Source organism: Cladophialophora bantiana (assembly GCF_000835475.1).
Source record: "Cladophialophora bantiana CBS 173.52 unplaced genomic scaffold supercont1.25, whole genome shotgun sequence".
Lineage (NCBI taxonomy): Eukaryota > Fungi > Ascomycota > Eurotiomycetes > Chaetothyriales > Herpotrichiellaceae > Cladophialophora > Cladophialophora bantiana.
The window spans coordinates 327,302-339,228 of NW_015971599.1; the positions used below are offsets into that span (position 1 = coordinate 327,302).

Consider the following 11,927-nt stretch of genomic DNA (forward strand, 5'->3'; position numbering starts at 1 on the left):
CTCTCTCTCTCTCTCTCGCTCTCTCTCTCTCTCTCGCTCTCTCTCTCTCTCGCTCTCTCTCTCTCTCTCGCTCGCTCGCTCTCTCGTTTATCTTTTCTCCCAATTTGCATCCTCTCATCTATCCATCCTCGGACCACTACATCCTTATGGCGGCCTTGATGTTGCAAGATAAGTCTGTCTTCACCTACTCTATTAAACCGGGTCACCGTCACGGCCAAGTTGACGACCCGTTGGTTCTTTCTTAACCTACCACCTACTTACCACTATATGTTTTCACAATCACTATCAGACCAGGCAAGACCCTGCAGGACACGTTGAATGGGCCAAGGCAGTGCCTGACTATCGGGTTCGATTAGGGGACACGGTATGTACGTCCCTAGTTAGGTACTATTGTATGTTACAGAGCACATAGGTATGCCCAGGTGACATGTATAATTCCGTGCAGAGGTATATAGCCGGACCAAAAGCCTGAAAGTACATCACGATCAAGTCAATCGATTTCGTACCTAGCTAGCGCTTTTCTCTCCTTTGCGGGCAGACGTGAGGAAACATAGCATACGTACGTGCCTCGTCGTGTATCGTGTTATCGTGTCCCGTATTAGACAAAAAAAGGTCATGCCTCGTGGATCACCAGCGGTCAAATAGGTTGGGCCTGACAAGCTGGAATACAAATTAATCTCCTCGCATTTCGTCCGGCTCTTTCCTTTCATGTGACCGGCAAATTTGTATCTGATCGTGGAAATGTCACTCAGTCGTTTCCGATCCCAGCCACAGCCTGGCTGTTGCCGTCTAGGAGCTGCTTCACCAAATTCATGTCGAACCAAACCAAACAAAAAAGCCCAAACCCAACAACCGGCATCGTGAAACTTCGTAGCGTCCCAGCCTGATCATATCATAACATTTCATTCCATGCGTGTATTCCTTCCTGGCGTGAACTGGCTGTCATAATGACGAGATTTTGCGACTGAAAATGATAGATAAGTATGTTTTGAGTATTCGATGATGCTGGAAAATTGCTTCATCTCATATGCAATGCGTCGTAACTCCTGACCTGTGGATGGGAATGGTTGAGACTGCGCGTCTGAAGGGCCCCTTTCTTGGTTCTTGCTGTGGGCACTCTCTTGTCCACGGGACTGGTGTGTCGCTAGGGCACGAAAATCCGTGGTTGAAAAAAAGAATCATATGCGTCGATATGGGCCCAACATGGCGAAGGGCCTGACGTTGCGATATCGCAGGAGTCCATGGCGCCTGTCCATGTTCGTATCGGAATGTAAATCCCGACTGTGGCTTCGACAATCTCGACCGTATCCTTCTGGGATATTCAAATCCAAAGGGGGTTTCAGTTGAGGACTCGGGATCAATGATCATGTTGGCAATATGCTCGGGTGAGGAGGTTCTTCGTCTTCCTCGATCTTTGGTGGCATCACAGTTCTCCATGCGTCTCCCTGCCTGCCCGCTCCTGAAGTAGCCCCAGCCAGTTGGTCAGCGCCACCATTAATTGTCTCAGATATTTCGCCATTCTTTGGCTCGGGCTTGTTGACTACTTTGAGCTGAGCTGGCGATTTTGAGCCTTTGTCACTTTGATTTAGAGGTTTGCGAGGTGATACTCGTCCGTTCTGCATTCACAATGCATGTTAGCTGCGTCTCCCGCTTGTCCAATCACGTCCTTGTGTGGTAGGGCTGGAAGTCACTCACCTGTTTGGCCCACCGCAGACCACAGCTGTTACACAAATCACGGTTGCCACTTGGGCCTCGTCTCCATTCTGGTGTGACTCGAGTGTGGCAGTTGGCACAATCCTTTTCGATCTGGCCAAGCCCTTTTCTCCTCTTTCGCTTCTTTTTGCGACTCAGCAATGCTTGAAGCTCCTCAGCCAACAACCGATTTTGACGCTCCATCTGCCTCAGTTCAAACTGCCAACTGGAACTCCGGGTAGTTTTCAGCTCATCGAAGATGTTGTTCTCCGAGGCCAGGGCCTCGTCTTGGTTGCCTAGACTCAGGACGTGGTTGCCTGCCTGCGAAAGCGGGCCGGGATGTTCCGCGAGACTCCTGACAGACCCGTCCAGACGTGATGCTGGAGTTCCAGACCCCGCCGACGCTCGGTCACCCCTTGATGGTGTCGCCGACGCCGACTTCTGACTCAAGAGTGCAGCACGCGTCATCTTTAGGAGGCGAGTCTGCGCAAGCAGGAAGGTGGGCTTGAAACCAAGCCGAGCATCGCCGGGATAGATTGTCGTTTGTGCGTGAAGGACCTGGCCTCTCCGATTCTGAAGGTCATGCCTGAATGTGACCTTCTCGCCAGTTCGTGCGACTTCAAGCATACGTAGGAACTCCTTTTTGGAATCCGGTCTCATCAAAGCCTGTAAACTTGTCCCGACAAGGTCTTCAGGAAGCCGGTCGAGCATGACTCGAGAGGTAGAAGACACATGCAAAAGCATCCCCGATGTTGAGATCTTGGACCATAACTCGCTCTCGCCGAGATTGCCATCTGTCGAGAGCTCGGATCGATCCAAGGCATAGACCGGTCTCTCTCGTCCTGCAAGAATGATAAATTTCCTGCCCTTGCCCTGTTCGATGTATAGAGTCCCGTGGGCCTCAAACCACGTGTACCCACTGAATTTCCTGCGGATCCGATAGACCACGCTCACGGGCTCCCCAGGGGGGGTGTCCTTCAGCTCTCGGGTAACCGGTACAATGTCACTAGGGTGGCAGATCGAGGATAAGCCTACGCCGACAAGTTCACTGGGATCGTACTCTAGGACTCTTCGGCTTGCAGGAGATACGTAAAGGAACAGTCCTTTTAGGGAAAGGACATGCACAACATCGTCGTTGTTTTCCAGCAGGACCTTGTCCCAGACGCGTTTTGACACCTCCGATTCGCCACGCCCGAGAGTGACCAAAAGCCTGGACACTTCGTCCGGAGACACAGTCTGGCCTATGTCGTGCAGCGCCTGAGTTGGATCAGGTGGAGTGGGAAGATGGTAAGCCGGCAGCGAGCTTCGATTGTAGTTGATCTCATAAGTTCCGTCTATTGGACAAGTCAGTAATGCTTTGCCTATACGATTTGCGAGTCTTGGAACCAAGTCCTACCTGGGTTCTTCCCGGACACGGAGCTTGGCTGCTCGACAAGATCGACCTGGAAACCAACGTAAAACTTATAATCTTCAGAGTCAAATCGGATGGGGATCATGGTAAGGAGGTTCATGAATGGTTGTCCGCCTTTTCGATAATTGATCAGACTCAATTGTGCTTCCGCCCTTCTTGAGATTTGGTTCTTCAGATAGAGAACCGAGCTGTCATCGACGTATTTCCGCTTCACTCCCGACTGCACTATTCCATCGGGCGCCTGGAGAAAGCGGCAGTTTCGACCGAGGATTTCATGTTTCGTATATCCTGTCAGACGCTCGAACATTTCTGAACAATAAACGATGGGTAGATCAAATTTCTCAATGTCGCAAACAACAAATGCACAGGATAAGTCAACGGGGCCAATGTTAATTTCGGGTCTTGGTCTCGTGGCAACTCGCATCTATCGCGAGTGTTAACGAAATCCAGGAGCACAATTCCAGGACTTGACTCACAAGAACTCCAAGCATATCAAACCCGCTGGAAGAATAGGCGTTGGCGAACTTGGGATGCTGAAGCTGCCCACCTTGCACTAGCGGCATGTGAGGCAGAGCCGGAGGGTTCATCATCCTTAAGGAGGCACTAACATCTAATGGAAGCGCATCAGTATGGGGGACAGCCAATGCGCGGCTTTTCAAGGTCACGGTACCTTTCGAGGGAAAAGCTATTGGAACATCTACGGATCGTCTTCTGTTCGGAGAGTCCTGTATGTGGATGGGGGAAGCCATTGCGGAGAGAGGAGCTGGTGCAATAGCGGTAATGGGGGTTTGCCTTCGGAGTTGCTGAGAAGTCCCTGGGAAACCTTCGGGCATTGAGGACATGGCTGGGACTATAGTAGCCATGGAATTTGGACCGGGGGGGCTCATCGAACCGCCGCCGGGATCATGGTTGACGGGTTGATAAGGAATCGAGAAGCTTTGCTCTATTGGGGACGCTGAATAGATGGCCTCCTGCATCGGTCCCGATTGCATGGCTGGAGTCCTTGAGCTTCCCGCTAGGTGGTCAAAATCCATCGCCATATCCATATTTGGCGCGATGTATGCGGTGGATGGTTCGAGGGAGACGGAGGTGCTCGGCGCCATAACCGGAGAGAAGTTGACGGGCGGCATCTGGTCGAAATTGGTATTCATTTGAGAGAAACGGGTATTCAAGGACAAGTCTTCCCGCGAACGGACTCGTCGCGGGTCAAGGGATTTCGGCACTGGCATGATACTGGGCGGGCCTATGGTCAGGCCGGGTTCGTGGGGGTTTGGATCGAACTGAAAATTGGCCAAGTCGCTGTCCATGGCCGAAGAAAACTCGAGCATCGAGGCTCTGCGACCGTGGTCGTGTGAGCCCGATCGATACTGGGACTGGAAAGTGTTCCTTCGGCGCATTAGTTCGTCGTTGTTTTGACTGATGATCTGTTGCAGAGTCTGCGCCTGGCCCAAAGCTGAAGTTTCCATGCCACTGGGATCGATGCCGCTCATCGTGTCGTCCTGCGTGTAACCGTCCATGGTCTCTTGTGGATCCGGCCCCGGATAAGGCTGGCCAAAGAAGCTTGAGAAGCCATCCATGATGGATTTCCTCTTTTTCTTTACGCCCTGCTCCAATGGGCCTTGAATACCACGGTGAGTGAGTCGGGATGAGGGGGGGGAGGCAGATGGTGGATGCGGCCGGTGGCGAGGCAAAGCACGGTTAGCCTGGGAAGGACAGGTCAAACGGCAGCAGTGAGAGTGGCCGCTTGCACAACATGCTTGCCGCGAGACTGTCGGATCCAACGTGCGACGAGATAGAGAGTCGAGGTGGCTAAGGTGCGGTAGGAGAGTAGTGCGATGAAAGATGAGGATGCGTCGATGCTGTAGTGTTCACGGTAAGTCGTAGGTTGCCAGGCTTGGGACAATTTCTTAGATGGGGTCAGATGGAGCGCGGGTAGCAGCACACAACGCCTCAGAAGACACAATCAGGACCATCGAACCGTGTACCGTGGGTGGTGGGTGGCCAGTCACCAGCCGCAGACGCAAGCAAGGGTCAGTGCGAGAGAGGGTTTGAGGGGAGGATGAGGAAGAGGAGATTGCCAGTTGGCGGATCTGCGAGCCAGTGGAAGAAAGCCACCAAGCGACCACGGGCCTCTCGCTCGCACCAGAAAATTGTCGGAACCACGAACGCCAGCAGCAACAAGCCGGTGATGGTGAATCTGCATTGCTGGAGCGGCCTCGCTGTGATTAGTGGACGAGGCGAGTTCTGGGGAGATTGCCGGTATGGATTCTAGCTAGGGAACCTTGTAACAAGTACTGGCTTATGTACCAAGTACTTACTGACCAAGTACAAGGAATACTTAAGTACTTACTAGGGGAACCGTTTGGCGGCGACGCCCTGGATAAGGCATTGGCTGGTTGTTGACTCGGGCCCCGTTGAAAGGCTTATCCGTGCCCAGTTAGGGCTGGTGGGCGACCACCGATCGGCACAGACGGCATGAGGAGGCAATAACTAAAGAAAAACCCATTGAGTCCTGCTCGCTGGGCCCGTGAGCCCTTTCGGCAGGTGCGTCGCCCTCTGGGATTGGGGATCACAGTGCTGTCGATCACCCAGCCCTTCCGGACAGGTCCAACCAAATCTAGTTTTGGACTTGTCGTTCTGGTCGCTCTTGCTCGGCGTGGCGGTCGTGGTCAGTCTTGCATTAGCGTTTGGGCCATGGGAATCTGCGCTTTTCCATGCTCAAGGCTGGGGCCTACTTGTAGTGGCCCCCTTAAGCCCCCCATGCGGATCCTGGCCGTGAAAGATGCGCCATGACGTTCTCGAGAAACATGCGCCCGCACTAAATCAAGCCACAACGCCGAGGCGTTTAGGTGCGCGATGCACTCCATATTCGACCAAAAGGGAACAACAATTATCAAAAACATGATCTTGAATTGAAATGGTGTGATTCGAGTGCTTGACATCCTCCGTCGCTGATGGCTTGACTACTAAAGTACACAACTCTGGATTACAACAACAAACCTGTCAGCACTTTTCCGACCTGGGAACCTCGCGGGGCCGATGAAGCCTGAAGCCTGCTTTTCCCGCCCAGCTCGCCCTTGGAAAACAAATGTCTATTTCGTGACACATCACATCGCTGACTGTCGAACCCCAAAGCATGTCCGTCTTAGGATATCGGTCATGAGAGATACGGTGGTGTCGCCCAGCTCGTCAACCAGGATATGCACTGGGCTTGGCCACTAGCGGCGCCATCTTCTCTCGTTGAAGCTTCTCTCTCTCCATTTGCGCTCGGTCGTCTTTCGTAATTCGAGGCTTTCGTGTCATCCCACCTCCTCGAGAACCAGGCCCTCCACCTCTCCCCGAGGTTCTTTCAGAAGTCCCAGCACCTCCTCTTCCGCCGCGAGAACCAGGACCACCACCTCGGCCTCGGCCACGACCTCGCTTGATGGTGCCATCCGCCCTGCAAAGCGTCAATTCAGTGTACCGGGAGACAGTTTCGACGACCAGATAAGTACGTACCTCTCGACCGCCGGTTTTTCGCCCTCTGGTACCAGTGGTCCACAATAGACAAAAAATCCGTCCTTGCTAGCCGCCGCTTGCGCTTCCCAGAGTAATTCGCTGTCGTCAACAAAGGGGTCGTCCTGATCATACTCCTCCACCTTTCTTCGCCGCCGACGTTTTGGCCCCGGGCCGTCGGTCCCGCTGTTAGCTGGCTCTGGTCCGTCATTGAGTCCAGACATTGCTACGTCCCGGTCGTTGTCCGACTCACGCTCAATGTCGACGCTGAGATCTTCATCACCGCTGTCTCCCGCCGATGTGCCTCCAAATTTGCTGCCTGACGCCGACCTTTCCAGCGCAGCCCCAGCAGCGGCAATCTTGGCCAGCCGTTCCTTTTGGGCGGCTTGACGAGGGTACAAGGCCGCAAAGCCGTACTTTTCCTCGGCCATACGGGCAAAGTTGATAACTCGGTTATTAGGGTCTTTCAGGTCGATATGCAGCACGATGTTGGGGCCTTTTTCCGAGCCCTTGGGCATATCACTACTCGAATCACCGCCGAACAAACTGGCCGACAAAAGTCCAGAACCCATTGACGGAGGAGGCGGCTGCTCTTTTGACCGCACCGGCTTCGGAGAGGCGGGGCGAGTGGACGCCTCCGAGGGCGCTTTTCTTGAAGACGTGGATTTTTTGGGCTGAACTTGATCGGGTACGACGCGGTCAACATCCGTTGTTGCATCCGTTGTTGCATCCATCGCCATTGAACTGCCATTTATCCTTGGCGAGTCGACCACCCTGCCATTGGTCTGATCGTAAGGAGGCTCAGCCTTTATATGATGCGTGACAACGGTTGTAGCGGTGGGAAGGTCAGGGTGTGGAGGGTGATCGATTATGTTGGAGATGGTCGGAGATGTGCTTGGATTGTAGGCCGATCTTGGAGGAGTGACGGTAGATTGGGTTGGGTGGGTAGGTGGTGGATTGGTGTCGACGGGTCGCTGGACAGATCTGATGGGGTCGTACATGCTCGTTGAGCGCGGAGTGGAGGGTTGAGGAGGAGGAAAAGGAGGTGCTGGAGCTGGAGCTGGAGCTGGAGCTGGAGCCGAGCCCGGAGCCGGAGCCTGGGCTCGTGGGTTACTAACGGGTCTCGAATAGTCAGGTATGTATTCCCGGATCTGATGGGGAGGCGTGAGAGAACGCATCGGTGGTTTGTGCATCGTGAGACCGGATTGGGTAAACTTGACGGCTTCATCTCGGCGGCCCTCGGCGGGTTTTGGAGGGGAGAAGGAAACTGGTTGAATCAAAGTGGATGTCTGCAGACTCGAACTCTGACGGGTGATGAAAACAGTGCTGTTTTGTTCTACCGGCTCTGTTGTAGTCTTCTTGCGTGAGCCTGTACTTGTAGTCGCAGTCGCGGTTCCTCGGGGCTTGCGAGAAATTCGTTGCCTCTTCTCTTCAGGTGTGTCGGTGTCTCGCTTCTTTCGGGGTCTCCTGACGGGCTGCGCTGGAGCGACAGAGCCATGGTCTTGGCGTGTGCCTGCAGCTGTGGCTAGTGATGCTCCTGAACCTGCACCTGGACCGCCTTGCGTCTGTCGGCCAGCGAAGCTGTCTGCAACACCAAGGTTGCCTGCTGCGCCCATGTCGCGATGCGCAGAGACGTAGTTCAGAGGACCAGGAGTACTCTCGGCATCGCTCGGTGGTGCGCTGGACAGATCGTTGGAGGAACTCCTGGTGTCATGGACTTCCATTTTCAGCTTTTAGCCGCCACAACTTAGTGGGCAGTCTAAATCGCAGTCTCACAGGCAAGCCATGGACAGAAGCCGAAGACCGATGTGCAGCGGGAAGGAGATAGGAGAGGCGTTGAAGTCGACGCAGGAAATACCAAACCGATGGATTGGTGAGACGGACGACGGTGATTGGCAAATGGGTGAACAATTGGGGTTGGTGACTCGGGATGTTATACAAAGAGACAATTGAAGAACGGAGTTGGAGTGGGTGGTGACGGATATGAATTTCCTGCACGGCCTCAAAGGGTTGTGAAAACACGGGCTGCAACGGGAAATAAGTGGTAAAGGCGGCTATGGCTAGCGGCGAGGATTTGCAATGGTGGACGCGCGGATGGAGTAGACTGGAGAACATGGAACATCAAAATTAGAGAAATGGTAATGTAGCATGCAGCACGGCAGAGGAGGAGAGGGAAGAGAAAAAAAGGTCGAGGAAGGAAAGGCACAGAAGTGGGAAGACAAGGAGATATAAGTATGAAGCCAAGCACAACAGCTAACAGCTAACAGCTACCCAGGACTCTTGACAAAGGGTAGGTAAGAATGGGACGAGGGCGGAGGGGGATGATGGGATGGAGGGATGGGGAGCGAGATGCGAATGGAAGGCAACAAAAGCCAGAACCAGACCAGCTGCGACAAACAGGCAGATGGTCAGAAGGGCAGAGTGGATGGCAAACGTAAAATCACCAGGCGCATCAGGAAGACAAAACCAGGGTGGGAACTACAACACGAGGGAGAAGAGGGAAGCAGGGAGGCTACGAGGTAGAGCTGGAGAGAGAAAAGAGAACAGCACATGCGGAAAGACGAAGGGAAACGCTGAGGTCTGGTGAGGCGTGAGGCGTGAGGCGTGCAGCGCAAATCAATGGGCGAAATAGTGTAAAGGCGATCCAAGATGTTCGATGGTGGAGAGTGTTTGGGTTTGAGTCTGGGTCTGGTTCCTGGATAACGCAAGAAAGCGAACAAGCAAGCTTTCAAAAAAAAAAAAAAGCAGAACAAAAATAAAAGACAAAAGACAGATACATGGGGTTCAAATGACAGGCTGCGACAGGCAAGGCGCAAGGGGCATTTAGTGAGGCGCGAGGGCGATAGGCGATAACGACATGTCTGACAGCCCCATTTTACAGAGTCATCCGGAGTCCCGCCTCAGTTGCTCTCCTTTTCGGTTTCATTTTGGTCGATTTCACCTTCCTCCTCAAACACTCGGCTGCTCCCCAGAAGATTACGAGACCCAAGCTCCTAGGCAACCCCAAAGCCATCAACAGCAGCCCACACAACCACAGCCATCCCCTCTTTCTTCGCGCATCATCTCCCAGGGGTGTCTCGTTATTGAGTCTCTGAGAGGGAACCCCTCAAGATCGGATTCACCAGCCAGACCCACCGGGGTGGCTGCCAGATCCCGGCCCCCCAGACCCCTGCTGCAGGCTACAAGTACTTAGTGGCTTGCGCCAAGTCGGCCATACCACTCCGCACGCACAATATGATGTCCCAAGTAAGTACATATGTAGCACAGTCCCCCCTCTTCGGTGCCTCTATCCAATAACGTAACCTACGGCTTGCCGCTACTCGCTGATCTTGCATTAGATTACCAGTTACTTTCACGAAAGTGCAGCGAGCAGTGCGTCTTGAGCCTTGAAAATATGAGAGTAGCACACCGCAGACGCCACCCAACTGCGCTACATCCCCTGTCGCGCCCCCTCATTGGCCTCACAGTCGAATTCACCGCAAAGCCTCGGCTAGACCGCATTCGTGCTAATTAATCCACGTTCCTCGACCGACAGAACTGCGCGGGCGCGGCTCCGGCATCGACAACGTTCTACTTGAGCGAGTGGCAGCACCATGGCCATCCCAGGTCAACGCTTCGAATTGGATCTCGAGGCCGATGATTTCACACTTAAGCCTATCGACCAAGATGCATACTCACCCTCGCACTCTGCATTCAGCATCAAAGAAATCGAAGAGCACGATTCTGACTCTGTTCCTCCTGCGCCTTCGCTGAAATCCTCCAAAGCCGGCTTCCCCGAGCACAAACCACGTCGCAATGTGTCTGCTTTCAAACAAAGGAACCAATCTGGGAAATTGCCCCTTCGTCCCTCGATCCCTACCACAGTCGAACCTTCAGATCAAGCAATCAGGCATCATGTGGGCAAGAAGTATGGGCTCGACATGGATCAGCAGCAGAAGGCCGAGATCAGCGAGGAAAACAAGAGACGCATAGCCGAAATGTCGATAGAAGACATCGAAGAGGCTCGGGCTGAGCTGACGCGGAATCTCAATCCGGCTTTCCTCGAACGCCTCCTCAAACGTGCAAATATCGACGAAGATCATGTAGGCCAGAAGCCTTGGCCTGAGGGCGATGCCGAAGGTGTAGATGGCGATCAGAAAATCGAGAACGATGCCGTCGCCGAAATTGCCACAGATGAAGATGCTGCGGGCCATGCAGAACCCGCCCATGGCTCACCCCCCCGACCCTCGATGCATTTTCCCGTTCCTCCTCGCTCAGCAGACGACTACGTGCCTCTAAACTCGGCCGACGCCTCCTTCCTCGCCGACCTCAAAACACATTACTTTCCTGATACGCCCCATGACCCTTCCTCGTTGAGCTGGCTCCACGATCCTACCGAAGAGGAGGATCAGGCGTCACTGTACAACCCTGAAAACGAGTCATTTCTGGCATCTGCCCTTCGGTTTGGATTTAATGGCCGCCTAATACCGCCGAAGGAGAGCTTAGAGGTCGACGTGAAAGAAGGGCTGCATCATCACGGTGAGGCGCCTAGCAGCGCTGGGTACACTATACCAGAGCTTGCCATGCTGGCACGATCTACGTTGCCTAACCAGCGATGCTTGGCTTATCAAACGCTAGGTAGGATCCTGTACCGGCTGGGAAGAGGAGACTTTGGTGCCAGAGGCTGCGAACTTCAGGAAGCGCTCTGGTCCGTTATCGAGAAAGAGAGGCCAATTGAGAGCATAATGGCTGAAGCCAACCGTCAGTCTGGCCATGCCAGTGCCAAAGCGCTCGCGGTCGAGGCGCTCTGGCTGTGGCGAAAAGGTGGCGGTGGTGACCGAGGGGTTTTGAAGCCGAGCCAGCGGCTAGCAAAATAAGTCTCGGGCAGTGCGTGCTCGATGTGGATGGGATCGGGAGGACGCAATTGAACCATTGGAGCATGGTAGGTGCAAATGACATGACGCTTGATTGAGGTCTCAGGATATCTTACCTGGCAGAGAAAGTTGCAACCTGCCTCCGCCAACGCCGAGACCTTTGGCACATAGCGAGATCAGCTTCTCTCACGGCAAGTTAGTGTCTTGAGCGTCACTACGGACGAGGGCCGAGATCTGTGCATTGACGTTCGTACTTCATAGGCTGCTGTGGTATGTCTGACTGCCCGCTGGCGTGAATACAGACTTGTAGAGAACCGCGTTGGCACATACCTCCTCTGGCGTCAACAAGTCTGGTATGTGTCGTCGTTGTCCACTTTCGAAAACATGCCGGGCACCGATTCTCTGACTCTGGCATAGACTACGGACAGGGGGTTTGGCATGGCTTATATCGTCCTCGCGAGCTCATGGAAGCAGCC

General features: G+C 53.9%; 3 protein-coding genes across 3 annotated transcripts; 1 reads left to right on the forward strand and 2 right to left on the reverse strand.

Moving 5' to 3' along the window:
• Positions 1 to 1,364: 1,364 nt before the first annotated feature.
• On the reverse strand, positions 1,365 to 4,680 carry Z519_12050 (uncharacterized protein; the record flags this gene model as incomplete). The annotated part of the gene is made up of 4 exons (XM_016769758.1): positions 1,365 to 1,616; positions 1,696 to 3,026; positions 3,089 to 3,527; positions 3,580 to 4,680. The coding sequence occupies 4 exons, from the start codon at positions 4,678 to 4,680 to the stop codon at positions 1,365 to 1,367; spliced, it is 3,123 nt and encodes a 1,040-aa protein (XP_016614083.1).
• Positions 4,681 to 6,292: 1,612 nt separating this feature from the next.
• Positions 6,293 to 8,322, reverse strand: Z519_12051 (uncharacterized protein; the record flags this gene model as incomplete). The annotated part of the gene is made up of 2 exons (XM_016769759.1): positions 6,293 to 6,542; positions 6,602 to 8,322. 2 exons carry the CDS (start codon positions 8,320 to 8,322, stop codon positions 6,293 to 6,295), a joined length of 1,971 nt encoding a protein of 656 aa, XP_016614084.1.
• A 1,869-nt stretch (positions 8,323 to 10,191) lies between these two features.
• On the forward strand, positions 10,192 to 11,454 carry Z519_12052 (uncharacterized protein; the record flags this gene model as incomplete). The annotated part of the gene is made up of 1 exon (XM_016769760.1): positions 10,192 to 11,454. The coding sequence occupies one exon, from the start codon at positions 10,192 to 10,194 to the stop codon at positions 11,452 to 11,454; it is 1,263 nt and encodes a 420-aa protein (XP_016614085.1).
• Between the last annotated feature and the right edge of the window lie 473 nt (positions 11,455 to 11,927).